The sequence below is a fragment of the Choloepus didactylus genome, chromosome 6 (genome assembly GCF_015220235.1).
Source record: "Choloepus didactylus isolate mChoDid1 chromosome 6, mChoDid1.pri, whole genome shotgun sequence".
NCBI classification, from domain to species: Eukaryota; Metazoa; Chordata; class Mammalia; order Pilosa; family Megalonychidae; genus Choloepus; species Choloepus didactylus.
Window position 1 is genome coordinate 108,485,365 of NC_051312.1, and position 26,967 is coordinate 108,512,331.

Genomic DNA, 26,967 nt, shown 5'->3' on the forward strand with positions numbered 1-26,967 from the left:
CAAGGTTTTCACAATCACACAGTCACACTGTAACAAGCTATATAGTTGTATGATCATCTTCAAGAATGAAGGATACTAGTCTCCCCCAGAGAACCTCTTTGTTGCTCAGATGTGGCCTCCTCTCTCTCTCTAAGTCTGTGCAGCAGATGAACTCACTGCCCTCCCCATTACATAGGACATGACTCCCAGGGGTGGAAATCTCCCTGGCAACATGGGATGTGACTCCTGGGGATGAGCCTGGACCTGGCACTCAGGGATTGAGAACATCTTCTTGACCAAAAGAGGGGAGCGAAATGAAACAAAATAACGTTTCAGTGGCTAAGAGATTTCAAATGGAGTTGAGAGGTCACTCTGGAGGGCATTCTTATGCACTATATAGATATCCCTCTTTAGTTTTTGTGTATTGGAATAGCTGGAAGGAAATACCTGAAACTGTTGAACTGCAATCCAGTAGCCTTGTTTCTTGAAGATGACTGCATAACTATGTAGCTTACGTGGTGTGACTTTGTGAATGTAAAAACCTGGTGGCTCACACTCCCTTTATCCAGTATATTGACAGATGAGTAGAAAAATGGGGACAAAAACTAAATGAAAAATAGGGTTGGATGGGGGGTTGGTGGAATGTTTTAGGTGTTCTTTTTTACTTTTATTTTTATTTCTTTTGGAATAAGGAAAATGCTCAAAAATTGATTCTGGTGATGAATGCACAACTATATGATGGTACTGTGAATAATTATACACTGTGGATAATTGTAGAGTATGTGAATATACCTCAATAAAAGTGTATTTTTTTAAAAAAAGAATCAAGGATACTGGATTACAGTTTAACAGTTTCAGGTATTTCCTTCTAGCTATTCTAATAGATTAACAACTAAAAAAGGACATCTATATAATGCATAAGAGTAACCTCCAGAATGACCTCTCATCTCCATTTGAAATCTCTCAGCCACTGAAACTTTGTTTTGTTCCATTTCCTCCTTTTGGTCAAGAGGGCTTTCTCAAACCCACGATGGCAGGTCCAGACTCATCCCCGGGAACATGTCCCTCATTGCCACGGAGATTTACACCCCTGGGTGTCATGTTCCATGTAGTGGGGAGGTCAGTGTGTTTATCTGCTGAGTGGGCTTAGAGAGAGAGGCCACATCTGAGCAACAAAAGAGGTTCTCTGGAGGTGACTCTTAGGCAGCGTTATAAGTAGGCTTAGCCTCTTCTTTGCAGTAACAAACTTCATAAGGGCAAGCCTCAAGATTCAGGGCTTGGCCTACTACGGTGGTAGTCTCCAATGCTTGCAAGAATATCAGGAATTCCCCAGGTGGGGAAGTTTAATATTTCCCCATTTGGAGGAGATACATTTTTAACGGTATTCTTTTCAGCTCTTTTTGGTGGGAAGATACATTTTTAACTGTATTCCTTTTTTCCTACTTTTCCTAGGGCTAAAAAAATGAAAAATAGCTTGATGCCAGTAAGCTACATTTACAGGTTTCTCCTGGAAGTAAAAACCCATGTGCACACATGCACATATACAAATTAAAGAGCAAGGTTTGACCTTTAACTGATCAATCCTAAATTATAACTCTTAAGTCTAAAGGTATTTCTCCTGACAACTCAATTTTCTTGGATTCCTTTTCTGCCTTTATGAATACTAAGTAGTGGCTCAGTGGGAAAGCTAAAATAGACAAATGAGATCACCAAGATTACACCCAAAATGCCACCATAAAATGTCATCCTGATTCTAAGGGGCCAAGGATCTCATGACTGAGTGAAGAAGGGGTATCGCTGATCAGAGAGGCAGCTTCCGGGATCGACTGACCTTAAACTCCGAAGAGGAGAGCATTGGTGGTGTGGGGTAGGCTTCCTGAAAACTGGGGTTTTAAAGCTAATATTTTGATGTTGTGACATTCAAAGGGAGAACATAAGCAAAGTGCCAAAAGATTTTAAAGAATCCATCAATACTTACAGTCAGGTGACTTCCCTTTAGAAAAACTACATTATTCAGAGTGAGAATGAATTAATTAGAATGCCCTTAGGACACAGAATCTGCTTAAGTATGTTAGAGAAAAAGTTAATTAATCACTGACAAATAAGATCTGCAGTGGCGCTAACTTGTCAATGCTTGGAATTGCTACACTTCTTTTTGGTGCTATTTTTCTTTATGGAACTGTTTTCTTGACAGTGTTCTCTGTTGAAATCTCTATGCATTTTAAGCTTTATCTGATACCTTCAGTCTTTTTGCATTAAAATGTTTATTTTTCAGTAAAGACATAAAGGATAGTGGTAAGGAAAGAAAAGTGAGTAAAGTATCACTTTGATTTATTTGCATTGAGTTTCAGAACAAAAGCTGCCTAGGCATTCTGAGGGATTCGTCTCTATTTGGATGAATTCTTAAATACTCAGCCTTAATGATTTATACATAGTCTGTGAATTCTCAATGGATGATTTAAAGGGACCATCCCATCAACTCGACCAAAGTAATGAGTACAGAATAGCTTAAAACTACTGTTACTATTAGCCGTGCCAACCAACAACTGATATTAATTAGGTTTAACTTTTACTTTTGATGTGACACAACTTGGCTGTGCTGCCTCAGATTAACAAAGGACCATTAATCATTTTATTTAACAGAAGAATGGTGTGGGCCTGCATTGAAAGCATTTAACAGAGAGACATTTGTGTGCACTAAAATAATATTCAGCTGAAGCATAATTGAATCCCAGCCAGTGGTGGAGGAAAGTGATATCCCAGGGAGGTCCCTGGGCCCCATTAGAGTAGGGTTTCTCAGCCACACCACTATTGACATTTGGGGCCACATAATTCTTCACTGAGGGGGGTTGTCCTGCACATTGTAGGATGTTTAGCAGCATCCCTGGCCTCTACCCACTAGATGCCAGTAGCACATCCCTCTCCCCAATGTGACAACCAAAAATGTCTCCAGACATTGCTGAATGTCTCCTGGGGGTAAAAAAAAAAATCACCCCCATTTGAAACCACTGCACTGGAGGAATGGGAAGCCATCACCTTTTCTGCCCTATTTGCACAATATGGCTCTGTTTGTTCTGTGGTTGCCCCACACTGATAAGGCATGGGGACTGACACCTTGTCTAGCCATCCCCCAAGCCTTCCCCCCCGACCTTGTCATCAACAGAGTCCGACATGTATAATCCCACTCCTCCCTAATCAATCCCTCTGGTAGGACCATGGTCTTTGCCTTCTGCTTTTCTAGATCTAGTATATGAAGGTGATATGGTTCCCTATTTTCATTGAAGTAGAACCGTCATACAGTATATTTCCTTATTTATGGGTGTCATTATTCCCCACTAACATGTGAGCTCCACACACGTGAGCAAGGATTTTTGTCGGTCTGTCCCCTGCTGTGGCCCTGGAACAGTGCCTGAGGAGAGTAGGTAATAAATACTTGCTGAATGCCTAAGTAAATGACATGGCAATGATCAAATTCAATTCTTGGATTCTTGCCAGTTGCCTTGCCCGGTCTTCTTCACATGTTTTAAATGACATTATTTCCCTCTCAGGGATTAGAAGGTCAAGGTAGTTTTCTTCCTTCCTCTTCCTGTCTTGTTCTCCAAGTTGCTTTTGTCTCCACATAGTTTAATGACGTGGAAAAGTAATATTGCTGGGATCACTGTCAGTGTTTCAGTATCATAAAAAGCTGTTCCGCTTCATCTCTTCCACTTTTCTTCCACTTTCACCAGCTTCACTCTGATAAATTTGTTCTAATTGCAGTACTTGTCTTTGAACTGCTCCTTAAATGAACCCCTCTTTAGGGCTATTTAATAGCAATGGGTCTTCCACCTTCGTGTAAACTTTCTCCCCAAAACTCCAATCTATATAAGAGCACAGCTGTATGATTAAGCCTTCATTAAAGGATTCCTTAATAGAACTGACTGCCTTTTCCTTGATTGCATAATCAACAGCTAATGAAATTGTCTTGGTAACAAGAGCTATGGTGTAGTACATCCTCTCATGAGACTAAGTGGAAAGACAATTGTGTCATCCTGAGAAGACAATTGATTGTTCACAGTTTGAATTTGATTGTCCTTAAGGGGAGCTAAACAAGAGATCATCTCCAGCTTCTCGGAGTGGATTTTACTCTCTTGGAAAGTTACTGTTTTACTCTCCACACAAGCCAAGCATATAAATATCATGCTTTGTTGCAAGAGAATCAAAGGGAGTATCAGTTTTTTTTTCTTCCAGCACCATAAGTGATACTGTTTGAGGGGCACCTGGATGACCCCACACAAGCATTTCATTGCACATCTTCAAAAGCTCTGTTTTCACTGCAGGAGGGAACCCCCGAGGAAGGTTTGCCCTGGGCCTGGTGCAGAATGAGTGGAAGGTCTATGTGAAGAGGCCTCTAGATAGAGAAGAGCAAGACGTTTACTTCCTCAATATCACTGCCACCGATGGGCTCTTTGTCACACAGGCCCTGGTGGAAGTGACTGTCAGTGATGTGAATGACAATAGCCCAGTCTGTGATCAGGTGAGATTTGGGGAAATAGCTCTGCTTTTTACTCTGCTTCCTTAAAATTAAATCAAGACCCATTTCATTTTTCATCATAAGCCCAGCCTAATTTCTGCTTTTATCTTTTTTGTTAATGACCTCCAATTAGAAATAAGAGGGTAGGACATGGTGCTTACGATGAAATATTCTAAACATAAAAAGAGCATAGGTAGCAACATCAGGTCCCTAGCTTTGCCAAAAAAAACATGAGTCTTAAAATTAAATAATTTTTAAATAATAAAAAAGGACTTTACAACTTACTCTGCCTAAATTGCTGCCTTCTTGAAGTGAAATGGAATGCCGTAAAGGGTAGATTACGTGTATAAGTTTACGCAGCTGATTAGTGGCTGCATTGATACTGAGCCCAGGTCTCCAGGCTCCTCAGGAAGTGACCTTGCCACTACTGTACAAAGAATGACAGCCAGTGGCAAGGTGGCAGTACTAGATTTTATTTTTTTTCTTACTGATATTAAATTACCGTTAATTTACCTTTACCCTCCATGGACCAAGGGACAGTATTAGAGTTCTAAAACTTAGAAAAGTGTTGAAAATAGACTTTCATGCTAATGCCAGATGTCACTAGTATCTGTCTAAAGAGTTGAAAAGCATACTATGACTCCTTGGGGCTTTGTAGAAATTAAGACCATAATCAGTTTCTCATGTCTGCCGTGGTTCCATAAGGACAAGGATTTTTGTCTGTTTTGGTTAACTGCTGTACTCTTAGCACCTAGAATAGTACCCAGTACATAGCAGCTGCTCAATAAATATTTGTTGAATGAATGGGCATGAGGGGCAGTGCAGCAGATATACTATGTTTCATCATTGATTATAGTATGGTTCTGTGATGAAAAAAAAAAAAAAATAACAGGAGCCAAAGTATATAAATGTATTTTTAAAGAAATTGTTTATAACTGCTAAATATGGCAATTGTGCCCCAAATACTAATTATTTAATCACCTTTCTTCACCTTTTCCCAGGTTGCATATACAGCATTATTTCCCGAAGACATTCCATCAAATAAAATCATCCTGAAGGTCAGTGCCAAGGATGCCGATATTGGATCCAATGGAGATATACGATACTCACTCCATGGAGCTGGAAACGATGAATTTTTTCTAGATCCAGAAAGTGGTAAGGTGAAATTTATTCTTTGGGTGAATGCCATTGTTAAGCTATGACAGGTAGTTCATAAACCCTCAAGAGGTCTCATCACAGTGGGTAGCTAATACACTAGGGCCTTGATGGGATGACCACCTCTTTTGGAATTTAAGAAATACCAGGATCACATGGTGTCTGAAGATGAATACTATAGACCACACAAATTTTATTTGGCTTATAAAACTTGCCCTGGCTTTTCCTATATTTATTAGCATCAAGTAATGAGGCATCTCTGTTTGCTTCTGCTGCTTCTGTGAGTGAAGGCATCTGCCTAAAAAGGGTATTAATAGAGTTACATCACAAATGCAGGTTTCTGTGCAATCCAGACAGCAATGCATACTAAAGAACATTTCCCTATGTTGAAATCACTTTTAGGTCCCCTCTGATTCTTATTAACACAGTTGTCTGGTTTTTATTGACCATCCCTGCTTAGTTTCTCCAATTTGTTTACAGATTCAGGTAAAATTTACAAGGTGAAAGATTACGGAGGCTAAAGCCAGATGCGTGTATTGAAAACCGGAACTAATGGTAAAGGTGTTTTCTGTGGAGGCAAATTATTCCACTGTTGTGTGTTGAATGGTCCATCCAATGGCAATTTTTAAATAAATTTAGAGATTGACTAGCTTGCATATTTCCAGTGTTCTGTTGGGTTGAGTGAACAGTAACTAACTGTTGAATCTATAGAATGGTTGTGGGTCATCTCTAATCCTCACTCCCATGTCAGTTGTATCCTACTGGGAAGTACTGACTGAGTATGTGGGAATATGGGTCTGGTTATGCTTTATTCAACAGCTAACATTTATTGGAAAACTAGTAGACATAAAAGCTCTTTATGAGATATTTATGGTAGACTCCAAGATGAACAAAACAGACTATCCCACCCAAAATACTGTAACCCAACAGGGAAAAGAGACAAGTAAAACCAATAATGATAATGATGGAAGGCAGAAGGAAGGAGGTACCAAGGAGAGGTATTAGGGGAATTATATTTGGGCACGGAGGAAGAAGTAGCTAATATTCTGATGAGAGAGAAAAGGAAACTACTGTAAGGAAGAGCTGGCATTGGAACTGAGCCAGGATTCCAGTGGCTAAAAGTAGAAAACCACAGAATATAGGGACAGCACACCAGGGAGTGGCACTTACAACATTGTCAGTGGAGGGAGGAGCTTCAGAATGACTTGTGAGGAAAGCAGCAGGAAAAATAACTTTAATCCAGATCAGGGAGGGCCTTAAATGCGCTACTGAAAAGCCACTGAACCTTTTCACATAGGAAAGGAAAATGATCCTATCTGTATTTGAGGAGAATGGGCTGGCTGCAGTAGGAAGCCTTAGGAAGAACTGCTGGCCCAAATGGCTTGGTCCAAATGATGTCTACTATTTTTATTTAAAAGTCATAATATTTTTTGAGTCATGGAATCATTGTTCAGGTCTGCTATCGTACTTGTTGTCATTATCTATTGAAACAAACAAACAAATTTCTCAACATGGGCTGAGGTCCAGCACCAGTACAGATGTTCCGGTAGTTAAAATACAAACATACTTCCATACTAGTTGGTAACAGCCGCTGCTCCAAGCTCTTCAAGTATTCCCCCCAGCCCCCAGCTCAGGCCTGGTTCCTCCACCAGCAATTGCAGACCCTTCCATAACCAGCAAGTAAGGAGTTAACCCTGGCACAGTAGGAATCCTTCTAGACTCCTGCTCTAGTGCTAAAGCCAGCCTCTGTTTTGATTGCTTTGTTCCCCCCTAAAAGATGGGATAAAAAGATATCGAGTATCTGGAAGCAAAGAGACTGGCCCTCTGGGTCTGTGGATTATTGACATTATTGACCATTAGAAAACTTGAAATGCTGGTCCATTCTCTACTTTTTCTGGAGATCTACCAGAAGCTCAGAGACATAGCAGATCTCCAGAAAAAAGCTTGAGAGGTTTAAAGAGGCAGGAGCTTCTCCGTTATAGCCCAACGAAGAACCCGCCACAGGCTTCACAGTAAGATCAATTACAGGTCCTTGAAGGTCATGCAGCTGGTTTGTTGTCGCAGCCAGAGTCCCATAAAATTTTTCCCTGATGCCTAAAAAATTGAATTTGATCTCCTTTTCCCAAGTAAGGAGCACTTAGGCCAAATGTTATTGGTCCTTCCCCTATTGGGGATTCTTTATATAATTGATTCTCTGCTCTTCAAAGAAAGTTTTTTAAAAGTGAATTCAACCATGCTGCCATTTTTTTTTCTCCCACAGGTGAGTTAAAAACCTTGGCTTTGTTGGATCGGGAGAAGGTCCCTGTGTACAGCCTGATTGCCAAGGCCACAGACGGGGGTGGCAGGTTCTGCCAATCCAATATCCGCTTGATCCTGGAGGACGTGAACGATAACCCCCCTGTATTTTCTTCTGACCACTATAAAGCCTGTGTCTATGAGAACACGGCCACCAAGGCCCTGTTAACCAGAGTTCAAGCCGTGGACCCTGACGAAGGTAAGTCAGCCACACGGACGGGATGTCTCCCCCTTGGTTCATTTGGCACATGCTCTTCAAAGTGCTACCTTCCCTTTAGTTTTACGAGAACCTTCATCAGCCCACTTTGGCTCCTTACCACAAGAGCATGCACATTAAACAACATTTTTACTCTTCAGCCAGTGCACTTCCTAGGCATGAGAGAACTCTGCAAAGTTATGCTCCCTCCTCTTTCTAGTGTTTGAAGAAAGATACTATGAATTTCTTTACCTTCTAACAAGGAGATTTTGGGGTGTTTTTTTTTTTTCCTTTGGAACAAAAATAATAGCTTCCTGACTTGCCTGTTCCTCCTGAATATAGTTAAAATGCTGTGTTGTATAGCAAGGAGAATTAATTTCCATTTCTATAAAGAATTGCATCACATGCTTCAGCTGAAATATGACAATCTCGATTTATTGTGGTGCCCCAGAGTGCAAAGACCAATTACTAAATGTACTGCTGGTCCAATGTAGATTTTTATAAACTGCCATTTTCCAGAGCATCATGGTCACATATAAACTGGCATTTCTAGGCAGGGTGGGGGTGGGAGAGATAAGAAGGAATTAGAGTTGAAAGTTGCTAATAAAGTTTGTGTTAAAATCCACTTTACATAATGAGATGGTGAGTTAGAAAAGACTGGAGTTAATTGCTAGGTTGTCCTTCTGAGATTGCATAAATTATTGAGGTGACTACATGATGGAATATAAATACAAAAGGGCGTATAGACAGCCTTTCAGTTGTGCATTTTAAGAGCTGTAAATCAGAGAACTAGGGAATGATGGGGTGTGTCTACTATGCTAAACAGGGCTTTATATAATTCAGTATCTTATTGCTTAATTCTGAATTGAAAGAAAAATTATTGGACTAATGGAAAAGTAAATACATGATAATTAGTTGAAAACAAACATAGGACCCAGGGTCTCTGCATATTTCTCCTCAGAGAAATTAGTGGCTACACTTGGAATTATTGCTCTTATCTCATTAGCATAATTTTCAAGGCTGAGAACCAACACTTGAAAAGTCTACATATTATACAGCTTTGTAAAAAATGGAAAACAGGAAAAGCCTTTTTATTAATATGTAATTATACAATACCTACAAATACCTTTTTATTAAGGGAGGATTAATAAACATTTCCTAGATACTTCATTAGCACACTTTTGGAGAAAGAGGACAGAAATCATGTAAATGAATCTTTTCTTTAAATAATTTGAATTTGATTTTGAGAATTTGTAATTGGGACATAGGTGAAATTTTAAAAGATAATCTATTACTTACCTATAAACTAAAAACTTGGAATTTTTATACTCACTCCCTTCAGGAAGGAATTGGGTATGCTCCAGTACTAGAGATTACAGACAGAAGGTGTTTGATTACTTTCAGGCAGTGGGGGGTGGGGGGAAAGGGTGGTATCCACAGACGTGGCACTTGGAACATGGCACTTGGAGCTGTTTTGCAAGTAATGGTGAAGAATATACAATATCTATGCCCTCTCTTTCACTTCTTTTTGAGTCAGCCAGCCCGGAGGGGAGAAGGAAAAGAAGGGATGTCTCATCTCTGGGCCTTTAACAGGGCAGAGATGATAGAAGCCTTTAAAGGGCCAAAACTAGAGCTGGAACCCTATTGGTACCTTGCTCTGCTCATTTGCTCTAATTAGCAGAAGGCATATGTTCAGAGCTTCAAATAGAGACAGACGTTGTGGGTGCTGCTGACACCCATGTACAGAGCAAATTCACCAGGCAATTGGATCAGCCTCAAAAATAAGTAAAACTGTAGTAGGGGACACCAGATTCTGGTTCATTTTTTCTCAGGTTTTATAGAAGAGCTCACTTAGCTTAAAAACAACAAGAAGAACAATAATAATAGTTATGGTACTTCACCAGCTCTCTTAGTTCTTTTAAGAGAGCTGGGGAGGTACAAATGAACACTTCTAAAAAACATCGGTTAAGCACCTACTGGGTTCCAGGCACCATGCTGAGGAACTGGCCGGGAAGGTCTTGGGGGGGTCAGCGCCTGCAAGGAATCTCAAGGAGCAGTGCATAATTCTGAGCTACGATTCACACCAATGTTGGCATTATTCAGAGTCCCCTTGGGTGTGAGGAACCGGTGGCTGATGACATTTTCATTAGCGGCCTGATCAGAACACTTATTTTCTCAGGAGTAACCGTTTCTCGGTCTTTCATAAAGGATCACAGACAAGTAAGCTGTGTACTGAGACTACCACACTGACTGGAGAATTCATCTTGGGGACAAATGGAACCTCTGCCCTGAAGGGGAGGTTGCACACAAATGGCCATATCTTTTGTTTGGCCTACACAGTGTTCTTTTGGTTGACTATATTGGCAATATTTAAAACTCAGATTTTTGTTAGAAATTTTGATTTCTTTAAAAACCAACACTGTACTCAGATGCCTCAACAATTCCAGGCCCACTGTCCCACAGTGTTAGGAGCTGAAGAGCATCTGCCCCCTTGATGCCAGCCATGGGCCTCTCCCCTCCCCATCCCCTGCCTCTTCACTTGGTTATGTTAACTCGTGACCTTATAGGCATTTGGGTTTGCAATCCCTTCTCTAAAGTGACCAGGAAATGTCTGAGGTTTTTTTTTAACTTTTTATTTTGATATAATTACAAGTTCACAAGATTGGAAAAAAAAAAAAAATACAGGGAGATCCAATGCATCTTTCACCCAGCACCCCTCCACCACCCCCAATAGTTACCTCTTGTGTAACTATCACATTAGGTAAACTATCAAAACTAGGAAATGAACACTGGTACACACCACAAAGCTTATTCAGATGTCATCAATTTTACAAGCTCTCATTGGTTTGTGCACGTGTGTGCATAGCTTTGTGCAATTTTATCACCCACGTAGCTCCATTTAACCACCACCATGTTCAACTCACAAAACTGTTCCAGCACCACACTGTGCCCTCCTGCTACCCCTTTGTAAGCATACCCGCTTCTTTCCTGCACCTCCTCCCAATCCCTCACCCCTAGCAATGACTGATCTGTTCTCTGTATCTATAATTTATTTCAAAAATGTTATTTAAAGGGAGTCATATATTTGTAACCTTTTGAGATGAGGTTTTGTTTTGTCATTTTTCACTCACTATAATTCCCTTGAGATCCATCCAAGCTGTTTAATTGGTTGGGTTTTTTAAATTATTATTAGAAAAGTTGTAGATTTGTAGGAAAAAATGCATAAAATAGAGTTCCCATATACCCCCCAATATTAAAACCTTGCCTTAGTGTGGTACATTTGTTACAATTGATGAAAGCACATTTTTATAATTGTACTATTAACTATAGTCCATGGTTCACATTAGAGTTCACTGTGTTGTACAGTCCTATGTTGTTGTTAATTTTTATGCTAATAACATATATACAGCCTAAAATTTTCCATTTCATCCACATTCAAATATATAATTCATGTCTGTTAATTGTGTTCACAATGTTGTGCTACCATCACCACCATCCATTACCAAAACTTTTCCATCAACCCAAATAGAAATTTGACAATTTAAGCATAGATCTAGTGAAGAACATTGGCTCCATTTGTGTAAATGAAAGGGATATTTGGTTCATGAAAGTTTTTTTGCTAAGTATCTTCCTTTTTGCCACGTATATTTCTTTACCTAAAGTTGCAAATTATTTTACCAGCATCTGAGAACTATATATTCTAGGTCACTGGATATTTGCAGAGAAGAGACAAAGATACATTAATCTGAAATCTGAATCTATAGTTTCATGAGTTCAAATTCCTTACAGTGGACTTGCCACTGTTTTTCTAATTTAAAAAAATATAATTGCTTTTAGCCAAACAACTCTTTCCTGTTCTGAATGCATTATTCATAATGAACTGATGTTAATGATAGAGTAACTATCTAGGTCAGGAATAAAATAAAAACAGAGAACAATATAATTTAAACACCAGTTCTAAGAAATAACAGGTCATCTGCCTAGATTCTAGTATTAAAGTTCCTAGTTTTCCTGTAAATTGGAAGTATACTCAATCCCATAAACTAATGACATGACTTCATGACCTAACATTTATAAAAATTTAATCCTTTCAGTAAAGATGAGGAGACTTGTTGTACTAACCATTTGGAACTAATATCCTACTATTTAGTCTACCTCTTAGAGGAACATAGATTTGTATCCATGTTCCCAGTTTTGAGGTGTTTGTTTGTTTGTTTAAGCTAGCAGAGGGAATATGCAGTGATGAGTATCAGAGCTAAAATCTGTGGCCCTCTTAGGCAAAATGACATGAAAATAAAATGTAAACTTGCACTGGAAAATATGCTATGGCCCATGATTCATTGAGAGGCCAATTTCCAAATATTTGAAATGCAAAAAGACACATTTTTCCTCGTAAGGATCAGAATATAAAGTAAGAAAATGTTCTAATGAGCAACTCACTTAATGTCTTCCCAATTAAACATTTCCTAGAAGGTTTGGAACTTCTTTTAGGAACTTCAGAGAAACTAAGAGACTCAGAACATACATTATAGTTATTTGCCATACAATTTAACAAATAGTTAATGGGCAGCTAGGTAGTAGATGCTACAGAACGAACAGCAAGATTCTTAAAGATGAGAAATTTGCAGTGACAAGCCTCAGGTAATACACAGTTTAGAAAGGGGCGTCAATCAGGAACACACATGCCTTTAACATAAATATATGGGAATAGGAATTCACCAGTCAGAGGTAGGAAGGCATTCGGGAAGACAGGAACCATGAGGATTAAACCATAAAGCTGGGAGTGTATGGGCCCAGCTAAACAGTTGGGGGAACTCTGTGTAGTCCAGTATGGGGAGAGGAGGATGAAATGAGAGGAGGAGATGAGGGCTTAATTGTGGTGGTTCAAAAAAAGCCAGGAATTGTGTACTTTTTTTTTTCATACTTTTTTTTTAGTGATTTTTACTGATATATTTACAAATGAAATGATATGCTTGGGGTTTGCTGCAAAACAGGCTGGGGGAGTGCATGTGGTTATAGATAAAACAATTTTGGCTATGTTTTGATAATTATAGAGGCTGAGTGACAAGTACATAATGGGCTCAATACACTACAATATTATTCCCTATACTTTTGTCGTTTTAAGTTTCCATAATAAAAGTTTTTAATTCTTCTTTTAAAGTGGTAAATATAACTCACCATCCCAGGGTAGAGGACTTCTGGCACAACTGAACAAGGGCTCTGGATTCAGGGTTTTTTTTTTTTTTTCATCGAATGGCATCATTATTCCTCCTGTGTTAACCCTGTTCATGAGCAGGTAATCCCATTGTGGTTACAGGCTGGCTGCCAGCAGCTCCAAAAGCCACATCCTTCCTGGGTCATGTCCAGTGCGGGCAGTGACTGCCTCTTTCTCAGGAATCGTGATCCTTGGTATCACTGCTCTGACTCGGTCCTGTGTCCATTGATGGTGCTAGGAGAATGTGATGCACTGTTGGCTTTGGCCTAGGACTTGCATGTCTCCACTGTAGGCGGGAGAGGAGCCCCCATCATAGGACATACATGGGCTGAGCATGGGGAGGGGTAGTTCCCTTGGGGGAAATGAGCATCCAGTTACCAGAAGGGTACATGAATGCTGGGTGGCAAAATACCTCAGATATCTTCTTCAAGAAAGTAGGACACATTTTACATGGGGCTAATGGATACCATGACCATGAGGAAACAGCAAAAGCTGGTGAAAACTCCTGTATTATAACATTGGGCAGTGAAATGGAGGAGGGAGTTGTCCTGGTAGCTACAGAGTCTATCTAGGTCAAGGAAAGTTTCCTTCATAATAGAGGAGAAGAGCACGTTTGTAGAAAAGGAGAATCTGTCTCAAGATTTATTAAGCACATGCTTATGTAAGATCCTCCTTGTGGACAGATAAACCAAACAAATTGGACAAGAGATCTTGCCTTCAAGGGGTTGACAGCCATAGTGGGAAACAGCCATGTACAAATGAACAAACATTCAAAGTAAAACGTAATGTGTTATGATAGGGTTGCATCTGTAGAAGTAGGGATTTTGTAAGGATTAAATAGTACTTGTTAAATGCTAGCATAAATCTCTGTGGGAACATTAAAATGTAAGCCATGAATTCTCACCTGGGGCAATTCAGGAAAGAGTCACAAAGTGGTATTAGAATTTAAGTTGGGACTTCAGGGTTGGGGGTGAACACTGATAAGTAGAGAAGGGAAATGTCCAATAGCAACAGAAAGAGAGATGAGGATTTTATTAGTTGGGCTTGACTAGGCTAAGATAATTTTTTAAAAGTCTCAGTGGCTTGGTACAACAAAATACTAATTCTTGGTCATGTGAAGTGCAGGTTGGTGAGAGTCCATCTAGTGACCCTGGGATCTTGTCCCTCTATCCCATAAACACCACCATCTTAACCCTTGGTTTCCAAGGTCACCAGTGCAGGGGAAGAAAAAGATAAAAGGAGACTTACCGGCTCTTAACTGCCTCAGCCTGGAAGAGAACCACGTCACTCATCACTTTCCATTGCCCAGAACAAGTCACACAGCCTGACCCACCTACAAGGGAGGCTGAGAAATGTAAGGGAGCCCAGGGAATGTTGGGTTGGTTCAGTTCTAATTGTGTCTCCACAATGACGAAAGCAGGAGAGTACAACTGCCCCAATGGGTCAAGGTGAGATTACTAATGTGGGGAGGGAGGGAGCAACAGGAAAAGATCACTTGATCCTAGTAATAAAAGGAAGAAAAGACATGGAAAGGAAAAAATTAAAAACCTGGAATTCAAAGGAAGAAAAGAAGGAAAGGCTGAGGAAAACCAGTAGGAGGTACAGCATTTGCCCTCATACATCTCCACACAATAAAAGCTTCTAGCATCTTGGAGACTAACACGCAGCAGCTGAGCAGGGGGCGCTGAGGAGGGACAGGAAGTTTGTTTCAGGTGCTGGGGGAAATGTGATGGGGAATCAATAAGAAATGAGGAAGAGAGGGCTTTCCTCTCAGCGAGGGCTTTGTAGATGCCGGACTGCATGAGTGTATAGTTAATTATATTAATTGAAAGTACAAAAAAAAATTATGGTCTTCCAGAATGATGCCTTTCCACATAAAATTAACAGTTCAATTCTCACATTAGCAGAGAACAGGAAAGAGAAAAAGAAAACTTCCTTTGACAGAATGTTTTGGTTTTTATCCGTGTTTGGTTTTCTGCTAACTTGAACATCCTCAATTTTGCAAAGGCATTCACCATAAGAATGTAAACTCTTATCCATGTTGGGAATTTGTTTACTGAGTATTTCATGAGGGAGATGACATCTAGACTCCTGTGCCATTACTCTCAAGGTGCAGGAGTCAGAATGAACTTGGTTTTCCAAAGCGTTAATCTTGTCAGAGGAAGTAAAGAGCTAGCCCAGTGTTTCGGAGAACTGTTTACTTTGGGGGTGCACTTCCTTGGGAAGGAGCAGAAAGGTATTTATCTGAAAGGCATATTCATGAAAGTAATCTCTAAGGATCGTTGAAAGATCTTTCTGACCAAACCAGTTTAAGTGAATCCACCCAGTTGTTTTCCTGCCTCTACTGAGTCATGGTAACCTTGTGTATCTGTCATTTTGAAAGTCATAAAAAGAGATTTGAGAAGAAAAACTAAGAGGTGAGATAAGTCCTCAGGAAAGCGTTACGGACAAGATGCTGGAACTCTGATGGAAAAGCAGGTAGTGTGCTCCGGTTTAGCAGTTTGCTATTTTTTTCCGGGAGCAGAGTCTGAGTGAGTTTCACTCACACCACTCTGTAAGAATCGGAGATGCTTATCCACACCCTGAGCTAGCACTCCACTTCCAGTTTGTTGGTCAAAGCAAAGCTTCAACTACCTGGTATGGTGTTTGATCTTAAATCTTCCATCATCACCCATCTGTTCTAATGGAGGAAAAAAATATACACTCAGCATTTACTTTCTGAAACTTCAGTCTATAGAGGACTTACTAAAAAAATTAAAAGTCAAACCTGACCAAAGGGTAAATTCTGAAGCATCTTTTTCCACTGCCTTCAGCTTCTGGGAGTGTGGGTCTGTGAGGAGGCACAATCTGTGGAATCAGATGGAAATTGACTGTCATCCCTATTAGAGGGATAAAATCCATGTATCCCACCCAGGAGTCATGGATATATCCTGCCATTTTACCTTTTAGGGTTTCCCAAATAGCTTCCTCTTAGCCTCATGCCCCAGCTGGAAAGCACCCTAAGGCCTCCTCTGAATGTTCAGATCAGGCCATGGGAATGTCCCCATATGCCTCTAAGGACAGACCTGCTAGTAACCAGACTGGTCAAGAGGCTACATGGGCATGGGGAAAGCCCTAAATGATCAGTCCTGGGCTACTTGCCAGCCATACGACCTTAGGCCAGTCATCAGCCTCCCTCAACCTCAGTTTCCTCTTCCGTAATGTGAGAAGGACAATAATAATGCTTGCTTTACCAGCCTTAGAGGGTTAGTGTTAGGCTTGCCGAAGTGTGAATGGAAAAACACTTCAAACTGTATAAAGCCACATTTCCCCTCACTGAAGTTAGAGCTCCCTGCTCTGAGCTCCTGCAGTACTTCACAGTTATCCAACATCAATCTGCTTCCAAAACTGTTCTGTGCTATTCTTGAACCCTCCAAGGCAATTCTTAATAAGAATTTTAAATTATAATAATCGTAATATGGCTAATAACCTCTACTTTTTGGGGTTCTACTACATTCCAGGCACTGTGCCAAGTACTTTATGTACTTTTATGTACATTATTTCCACTTCTTGCAGGTTGGTATAGATATATAGATTTTTTTTCTATTTAATATTTGAATAAACTCTGAAGGCTTAAGTAATTTACTCCGGGCCGCAAACTGGTTGATTGCAGGGCTGCAAAGTTATAAAAGGAGTCAGGGGAAGACTAGTTAACAGATACCCAGCTACTAGTTAGGCTATAGTCTATAGCTGTGGGTCTCAAAAAATGGTCCCTAGACCAGCAGTATCAACTTCACCTGGGAACTTGTTGGAAGTGCAAATTCTGAATAAGAAACGTCACTAATGGTTCTCAAACTTTAATGTACATCAGAGTCACCTGGAAGGCTTGTTAAAACAAGTCCTCCCCCAGGGTTTCTGATTCAGTAGTCTGCGATGGGGCTGAGAATATGTATTTCAGACCCATTCCCAGGGGATGCTAATGGGGCTCCCAGGGCAACAGTTTGAGAACCACTTGCCTAGGAATTCTTAGTCCTTGTGTGACATGAACACTTTGACAGTTTGGTGACAGCTATGGAACACTTCATAGAATAATATATTTAAACTCATTAAATAAAATGCAAAAGGTTACAAGTAAAAAAGATTTGTTCAAGCATTTAAAAAAATTATTAGTACTATGAATTTCTTCTCTGAGATGTTAAATAACAAGGCCTAACACAGTAGGTCTAATTTTCGTATTTTGAAATAGTGCTTAGCAGAGGTATGTGCAACAACTGTAAAATATGAAAATATCTTATTTCTGTTGGTCACAAAATAGCAGCTGCTGCTTCTGCTACGGTGTTTATTGCCGACATTTATAATTGAACATGATGCTAAATCCAGATAGAAGTTAGTAAAATAAAGATATCTGTTATTCCCCCCACTGTGATAGACAGCCTCTAAGATGGTCCCCAGTGATCTGGTATTCATACCATTCCCCTTGAGAGTGGGTGGACTTAATGACTCGACTCTAATGAATAGAATATCACTTTGGAGATTAGGTTATATAAAGCCTGTGGCTTTCGTCTTGGGTGTGCTCTATCTTGCTCTCTCTTGGATCACTTGCCCTGGTGGAAGCCAGCTGCAGTACTGTGAGGAAGCCCCATGAAGAGGCCCATGTGGCGAGAAACCAAAGGCTGCCAGCAACCTCATGAGTGAGCTTGGAAGTGAACCTCTACCTCCAGCCCCACTTGAGCCTTCAGATGAGACCACAGTCCTGCCCATCAGTTTAACTGCAACCTCACGAAAGATGTTAAGCCAGGAGCAGTCAGCTAAGCCGTGCCTGAATTCCTAACCCATAGAAACGATGAGATGATAAAGACTGGATGTTTTGTGCTGCTATGCTGTGGTGTCATTTGGTACAGAGCCACAGTTAACCAAATACCCTTCAAGTTCACAAACATCCTGAATTTTCTCTGCAGATCCTTGCAGATCCCCCACCAAAGCCATTATCCTTCCATAGCTCCACTCTCTGGGGAAGAAGGACTCTCATTGTGGATCAGCTGCAATCAAAAGAAGGCCCACCCTCAGCAGGAGCAGTTCAGCCAAGTTGGGAGCACAGCTGCTGTGGTGTGGGCTGAGGATGAGCAGTGCAGGAGCTGTGGGCTGCTCCTTGTTGCTGCTTTCATGGATTTTTTGGGCACTAGGCCCAATTCCTGCATAAATCATAGTCCTAGTAACCTTAGGATGTTACCATTGCAGAGGGCCTGTGGCAAAATACAGTCAGAACCCTTCTTTTTCTGAGAAGGAAACAGGCTCAGGGACAAAGAGATTAACCCCATATTACTTGTTTCATGGCCGAATTGGATCTAAAAGGAGGTTATCTTGACTCCTCAGTCCAATATTTTCTTCTTCTTTACTCCAGTAATTTCCACCAGAAAATGTTTCAAGAGGGATTTAATCCTGATTTCAGACTGTTTATCTCTTACATATCATATCTTTTATGCTTTTTCCTAATGCCATAGAAACTGTTACCTCTAAGCACCATAGGTCAGTGATTTTAATTTTTTTCTTCTTCCTCAAAGCTCTGTTATTCACTGAAGTGTTAAATCTTTGCTGGCAGTTGAGGAACTATTGAAACATCAGTAAAAATTAAATAATGTTCCCTAAAGACCGAGAGACATGAGTCATTCTCTGTAGGCTATTGTGGCCAAAGTCCTTCGTCTTTCTTAGATATCAAAGTGTAATCTGATGTTTGAAGCCTTTCTCCAGAGAACTCAAAAAGTTACACATGTAACCTTAGTATGGCCAGAACAGATCTTGATAACCCCACCTGCAGGTGGAGAAACTGAAGTTCATAAAGGTTAAGTGACCCCTCCAAAGGCATCTGTTAAATGGAAAGTGGTCCTGAGGAAAGCGCCCTGGGACCCCACAAACCCCTCCCTGAATTCTTCACCTCGCATCAGTATCAGAGCATCTTCTGCAAAGCATATAGCTAGGTGGTGGGATCCCAGCATCTCACCATCTCTGTGTCATTTTTGTCTACCTTTTGGGAAACAACACCGTTCAGTGGCTTTGGGATGAGACCTGGCTAAATATCCCAGGTCCAACCCTCACAGTCTGTCTGACCTTAAATAAATTCCCTAACCCTTCTGAACCTCCATTTCTTCCCAGGGCAAATGGAGATATTAATTGCTTGATTTCCCATCAGACGACATACTCCTGGGCCTGGGATTCAGCTTGTTCCTTGGTGTATCCCCAGCAGTAGCACAGCACCAGCCACCAAGTACACAATGACCGTGTGTTTGTTCAACTGCCAAGTTAGATACTCCACCTAAATTGCCTAATACCGTAGCTAGTATATATGTAGATTCCTTATTCCCATCAAAGTTTTCCAGGGGCTTTTACCTACACAGCCTGTGCTTCCTCAAGTATGAAGTCCTCAAAGGCTGTGGGAATTCCCCTCTCCAGTTCCTTTGGAGATGTTGTTAATGTTTGCTGCCATACAAGGCTTAAGTTGGAGGTACAAATTGACCCCTCTATGTCCAAGAAAATTGGATCCCTTGATAGAGTTCCTTCTACATTCAAGGAAAAAACAACAAAAATAAGATAATGTACAAAAATCAGACAAATTTGGTTGTCAGTCCTGCCTGTGCATCAGAATCCCCTTGGGAGCTTTTAAAAATAAACAGGTAAGGGCGCCATCTCCAAAATCTGATTCAGAAAGTCTAGGATAGATCTGGACATCTTTTTCCCTCCTTCCAGTTCATTGTGATGCTTTGTATAGTTTAGGAGTCTTTATGTTTGATGTAAGTTGTTTTATAAGTTTTTATTATTCTTTTTAAAATACAATTTCTTCTAAATAGGGTCAAGGCACTAGCTGCCAAATGAAACAGCTAATACCTTCCGGAAAGGGATAGGTTAGAGAAACTTTTTAACACAGTCACTCAACCAGAGAATCCTGATTTCTAGCCACTGATAACAGTGATTCATCCCCATAAGCTCACCCATTCACACACCACCTCAAATGCAGATGCCACAGGTTGCAGTTTCACAGGGCCCCCTGCTTACAAGGACCCCATGCTTAGTCTGCTTGAAGGCTTTTGGTGGAATCAGAATTGCTTGAAGGCTTAGGGTGGAATCAGAATCTCCCTAACTCTGTGACTGGTGCTGCCTTCTGTCGTTTCCTGACTACTCAGAGCCAAGGGACTTCCGACCCCAGGAACTGGCATTCTGCCCGTGGGAATGCACCAGCTTTACTCATCACCCAGTGAAAAACATTTAAAGGCACTTTAAAAGAAGTAATTAGAGAATCTATTTTAAAGTAATTGCTAACTTGAAAAGTAATTGCTAATTCCATGGACCTCCTTATGGCAACCTTCTGTTTTATTTCATATCATCCGAAGGCATATTTCAAAGAGAAAAAGGAGTGGTTAGTTTGGGCTGTTTCACTTCTGTGGGATTTTATGTCTACTGCAAAGGATAAGAGAAAAATTTTAGGCTATCCATCTTCTGTTACTGTTTAATTTAAGTGCAAAAAAAAAAATAGTTTTAGAAAAGTGTATCCCTTGAAATAACTTTGTAATGAGACCTTTGCCAAAAATGGGTTTTCTAAGTAAAGTCAGTCTTTCTGAGCACAAACTAGAATAAGGAATGGGAATATCCAGAAAAAGAATCCTTATACAATATATAAATATCTTTTTTCTAAAATTACTTCAAATGGTATGTATGTTGAGAATTATACTGGTCTGGGAAATAATTTGAAAATTTGATTGCTCTTCAAAATTTATATTAAAGAATTATTTTCCATGTACATGATTTTTATAATAGCATTACTTATTGCAAACATGATCTGTGTCCACAGTATAACATTTAGAATGATAAGCAAAAAGGAAATACAAATCACTTTCAAACACTGTCACTATTTTGAGAGAAGTACCTTCATCCTTATATCGTTTTTCTTTTTAAAAACTGGGGCCATACAACGCAGAGTATGACTCCCAGGGATGAATGTGGACCCGGCATCGTGGGACTGAGAGTATCTTCTTGACCAAAAGGGGGATGCAAAATGAGATGAAATAGTTTCAGTGGCTGAGAGATTCCAAATGGAGTCGAGAGGTCACTCTGGTGGACACTCTTATGCACTATATAGATAACACCTCTTAGGCTTTAATGTATTGGAATAGCTAGAAGTAAATACTTGAAACTACCAAACTCCAACCCAGCAGTCTGGACTCCTGAAGACAATTATATAATAATGTAGATTACAAGGGGTGACAGTGTGATTATGAAGACCTTGTGGATCACACCCCCTTTATCTAGTGTATGGATGAATGAAGGAATGGGGATAAAAACTAAAGGACAAATGGGGTGGGATGGGGGGATGATTTAGGTGTTCTTTTTTCACTTTTATTTTTTATTCTTGTTCTGGTTCTTTCTGATGTAAGGAAGATGTTCAGAGATAGATTGTGGTGATGAACGCATAACTATGTTATACTGTGGACAGTGGATTGTATATCATGGATGATTGTATGGTGTGTGAATGTATTTCAATAAAACTGAATTTAATAAAAAAAAAAAAAAACTGGGGCCATAAATGAGATAATATTTTGAAACCCACTTTTTTCACTTGCTTCCAAACATATTTCCACATCATTATATATTCTTTTACATTTTTATATGGTGTTGTACATATTATTCTGTGACACGGATAGATTGTAATTTATTCAGCCAGTCCTTGTTGGGAAAACAGGATGGTTTGTTGTTTTTTTCCCCACAAATGTAAGCATCTATTAGCAACAGCTTTTTATATACCTATGAATGTGTTATATACATTTAAAATATCTTTATATACATTTTTTAATATATTCCAATTCCTTCACTTTCCACCCTTTCCAGCTTCAATTTGTTTTAACACGTGCATTTGCAGTGTGTGTATCACCCACATACATTGCGTTAGCATGCTCAGATACTTGCTTTGGTCCCCTGGTTCTTTCTTCTGCAGTTCAATATGTATTGCTCTCTGCCTGTGTGTCAGGTTCTGTGCTCAATACTGAGGTACAGAGATGAATAAGACATAGTCCCTCTGCCTAAAAGTTACATTAATCTAGCGGAAGAGAGAGCATACATGCAAATAAAGATAATGCAAAACCAGAAGCAAAAACCATGTTATAGGAGCGCAGAGGAGAGTGTAACTGGGGAAATTAAGGAAGCTGTTCCAGAGGAGACATTACAGAAGATATCTATGATTTTGACAAGGGTTGTAGGGGAAGAGAGCTTTCCAAGTAGAAAGAAAACCACAGGCAAAGGCCTGGAGGAGTGCTTGTTCTCTTGAAGAGTAGCAGGAGTAGCAGTGATGGACATGAGGCTGGAAGAGACACTGTAAGTGTAGTTTGAGACCAGATTGCAGAGGACTAGGATGCCTCCTCAACAGTTGTTACTGCATTCTGTAAGAAGTGGGAAGTCAGTGGCTATCTTGAGTATCTGGGGCATGATTGGATTCAGACTTTTAGAAACTTAACTTTGGTTAAGTTTGCCCAGAAGGGGACAGACTGAGATGGTTTCCAGTTAGGAGTCTCTTGCAACAGCCGAGGTAAGAGGGGATGGAGCCTCACCTGGCTATGAGAACTGGCTACAAGACATTAAAGAGACATCGCGGAGGTAGATTCAAATGAATTCGGCAATCAGATTCGGATTGACAAAGACACAGGAAACTCTAATTTATCTAGTTTAAGTAATTCTTCACCAAAATGCTAAGCTCCTGGCGTTAGGGGTGATGTCCTTTGGGTTTCATTTCCCCTCACCTCAGTGCCTGGAGTTGCCCTTAAACAAACAGGTGGCACTCAGCAAATCCTTATTTAATTGAAATGTTCTGGCCAGTGGCTCATGTGAGGAGAACAGAAACCTTCCACTTCTCAAAAGTAACAGCACTCACTATTACAATAGCCAAAAGGTGAAAACAGCCCAAATGTGCACTGATGGGTAGATGGATAAACAAATTGTGGCATATATGTCCAATGGAATATTATCATATTATGTTATCATGGATAGTGGAGCCACATCTTTAAAGTACTGAAAAAAAAAATGTCAACTTAATATTTTATACCCAGAGAAAATATCTTTCAAAAACGAAAGTGAGTATATCCATACAGTGGAATATTATTCAACCATAAAAAAGAATGAAGTACTGATATATGTCCCAATGTGGATGAACCTCAATAACATGCTAAGTGAAAGAAGCCAAACATAAAAAATCAACATATTATAAGATTCTATTTATGTGAAATATCCAGAATAGGTAAATCCATAGAGACAACACAGATTGGTGGTTACCAGGGTGGGGAGAAGTAGAAGTGGGGAGAAACTGCTTAATGGGTACAGAGTTTTATTTTGGAGTGATGGAAATATTTAGAACTAGATAGAGGCAGTGGTTGCCCAACATTTGTGAATGTACTAAGTGCCAAAAAAAATAAATAATAATAATAACAGCACAGTCTTTTAAGGGAAAGCCTGGATAACCCCATTGCAAAGAAGCACAAAGACATATTCAAAAACCAAAGCTTTCTTATCATTTTTCTTTGAAGGGTAATCCTTGTAGCTTATATGAGAGCATGCCTTAATCAGCAAGCCTGAGAAATAAAGACTGAAATTTAAACATACTTGTGAGATTTAAAGCACTGATGAATAGCATTAATGAAGGCAAGAGAAAGTATTGGTTCAAAATCAGTTATAGCCTGGGGCATGGGGTCAGGGGACTGATTGCAAAGGGACATGAGGGAACTTTAGTAGGTGATGGAAACATTCTGTATCTTGATGGGGGTGGTGGTTACAAGGAGGCATACGTTTGTGAGAATTCATGAGCGAGGTGCTTAAAATGTGTTCATGTTATCGTATGTAAATTATGCCTCAATAAAGTTGAAATAAAAATTAGTAATTAGAACCAAAATTAAAATGAGTAGGCTGTGATTGTTGAAATTGTTTCCAATTACTTCTTCCCGAAATACCTATTCCATGTAAATTCAAATCCCTCTTTAAAAGCCAGTTGACAGCAATTTAGTTCAGCCCATTTTTGTGGGCCAAATACCAGAGAATCTAGTGGGCCAAATACCAGAGAATCTAGTGCCGAATGTCCCAGACAAGGCCCTGGCCTGACAGTCAAAGCAGCTGCCAACATAAGGCACCAAAGCAAGCATCACGTAGCTCTTGCAAGTGGTATCCTTGGGTTTAGGGAGTCTGGTTTTCAGAGGAGGGGAGAAAATATTTTTCGTACAGATCAGGTTGCAAAAATCTCAACATACTTACTATGCTGCCAGTGCTTGCCTGTTGGGGACAATTAAGGTAGCATATATAATATTCACCTTCAGCGATACCGGTAACATGCAACATGGCCGCCAGGGCTGATGCAAGAACAGCCTAAGCTATAATTAGCCTTCTTCAAGGAAGTAACAGTAGTTCCCGCCTAAGCAGTAGGTAGTTCACGCTTAAACAGTAGCCTCCCATTGGCCATCCACCCCAGCAACAGCTACCACCAATCCCAGACCCCCAGCAACAGCAACCGCCAATCCCCCTACATTTGCCTTCCACCCTAGCAACAGCAGCAGCCAATCCTAGATCGCCACCCGTCCTTACTAGCCACTCCCTTCACCCTTAGAGTATATATACCCTGCCTCTTCAATAAAATTTTGCAACTTGATCAGAAACCTGTCTTGCTGTCATTCCTCGTGTCTCTTGTCCCATACCATTCCTCCCTCACGGGACTCTGAGCCTCCGTTGAACGTCCCGCGGGCCGGGACACTTGCCAGCTGGTTCCAGTGCTGGTTCTAACACTGTTAGCAATCTCAACTATAAAGCTGTATTATTCTGATGTTAGTTGAATCATCGAGGATGATCTTAGCAGAGGGTGATTTTTCTCACTGAGGCATGGGTCCTGCCACAAACCGTATATGTGAACTTTGATCATTTAACTGAATGGCATGAATCTGCTGTGTTGTTTTAAGTTCTCTTCTCATCCAAAAGAGTTCAATAGCTCATCATGATCAGGCTTAATGTGGGCTTTTCCTTTAGTGTTACCAGCCCATGTGGGCCCAGGCCCAGTAACAGTGGAGGGGGCAGTCTCTTGGAAATAGTAAGTGAAACAAGCTCCATTTAGTTCACTTGGAAATGAATCATAGTGCTGGAAGGTAACCTTAGACCTCAAGTAGTCTGGGTTCTGCCATTTAAAAAATGAGGAGACATGAGACGCAGTGAAGTTAAGTGACTTGTTCAAGTGTACTCATGTACTTTGGGTAAACCATGAGCTAGAAGCAAGGTCTCTTCCAGGACCAGACCACGTTGCTCTCATTTTAAAGCATTTTAAGCATTGACTTTTAGGCATAGTTCCAGGTCCCAAAAGTCCATTTCTTCATTTGGCAGAGCTAAGAGGAACCTATCCTCCATTTAGAAACTTTCTGAGGGAGAGACTACAGAAGCCCTTGGCAAACCGTTTCGGAGTTTCCCGTCCTTCCCTATTAGGAAATTTTTATGTGCTTTTTCTTTCCCCTGACCCCACTCCACAAAAGCAAATAAGGATTTTCATCATTTACTTTTCACACGATTTTAATCCTCTGAGGGCCTGCTGGCTTCTATTTGCAATAGTTAACATGCAAAAGCTTCACTTGCAATGACAATCATACTTTTCTTGGTAGCCTGGTATTTCAGCATTCTAAGAAGCTAAGTAGCTCTGTCCTCATTAAGTTAGGCTCAAATTGGAGAAGAGAATTATGTTCTTAAAAACACAGACACAAAATGATAGATTAGTGTTATATGTTAATGTAATACATTGTGACATGCTGTTAGAGCATTAGACCAATTAGCAAGCACATCTTCTGCTAGGGTTCATCTTTTCTGCTGGGTATGTAGCAAAGGGCTAGTGATTTGAAGGATGGCATTTATCAAATGCCCTAGGATAGAAAGTTTCCACTTGAGTGACATGACCTGCATTCATTTATCAAAGACAGTACCCTATCGCCTGGTAACACAGCAAAGACCCAAGTGCTACACCAAAAGCACTGCCTCCAAATTGACATTTATGTGTCTGACTTAATTCTAAAAATCATTGAAATCCATTGCAATTGTGTCTAAATTTGAGTTTTTAGGCATTCCAAAAATATATCCTATTGTTTTCTTGAGAACTAGCAAATTATTGATGATGCCATTTAGCAGGTATGTTGGTTTGGGCTCCTCTTCCCCCCTTTTCTGGTCTTGCTTCCATAGCAGTCTGATTGGTAACAGAAAGGAGAAGGGAACAATAAATCTCCTAGTTCCTCCTGGTGCAAATGCCCATGGTACTGTCAGAAGCAAAATGAATGAGGAGAAGGGTGGGGTTGGGTCAGCAATTTGTGGGGGAGGGGATGGTTTTCTGCTGTGGTAAAGCAGAAAAACCCTGTCACCAAGTTTAAATTAACAGAAACTGCACAGAGGGGAGCCATGGTCTTTGTGGCTGATTAATGTCAGCCTTGTAAACAGCAGCCTTCCAACAACAGGGCTAGCCCACTGAGCAGAAAGCCTGGAGGACATAGCATGTCCTGCTTAGGAGATCCAAGCAGAGTCTAGCACCTCTGACTAGAGAGAGGGAGAAAGCTGAAGAACAGGAACATGGGTGATATTTTTAATTAGATTTCA

General features: G+C 40.3%; 1 protein-coding gene across 2 annotated transcripts in view; it reads left to right on the forward strand.

Moving 5' to 3' along the window:
* The window catches only part of FAT3 (FAT atypical cadherin 3), a 652,719-nt gene that overhangs the window by 560,934 nt on the left and 64,818 nt on the right, over positions 1-26,967 (forward strand). For both annotated transcript variants that reach the window (XM_037841083.1, XM_037841084.1), the window contains exons 11-13: positions 4,299-4,495; positions 5,494-5,647; positions 7,908-8,141. In XM_037841083.1, coding sequence (XP_037697011.1) covers positions 4,299-4,495; positions 5,494-5,647; positions 7,908-8,141 — 585 coding nt within the window. The remainder of the gene's footprint in view (positions 1-4,298; positions 4,496-5,493; positions 5,648-7,907; positions 8,142-26,967) is intronic.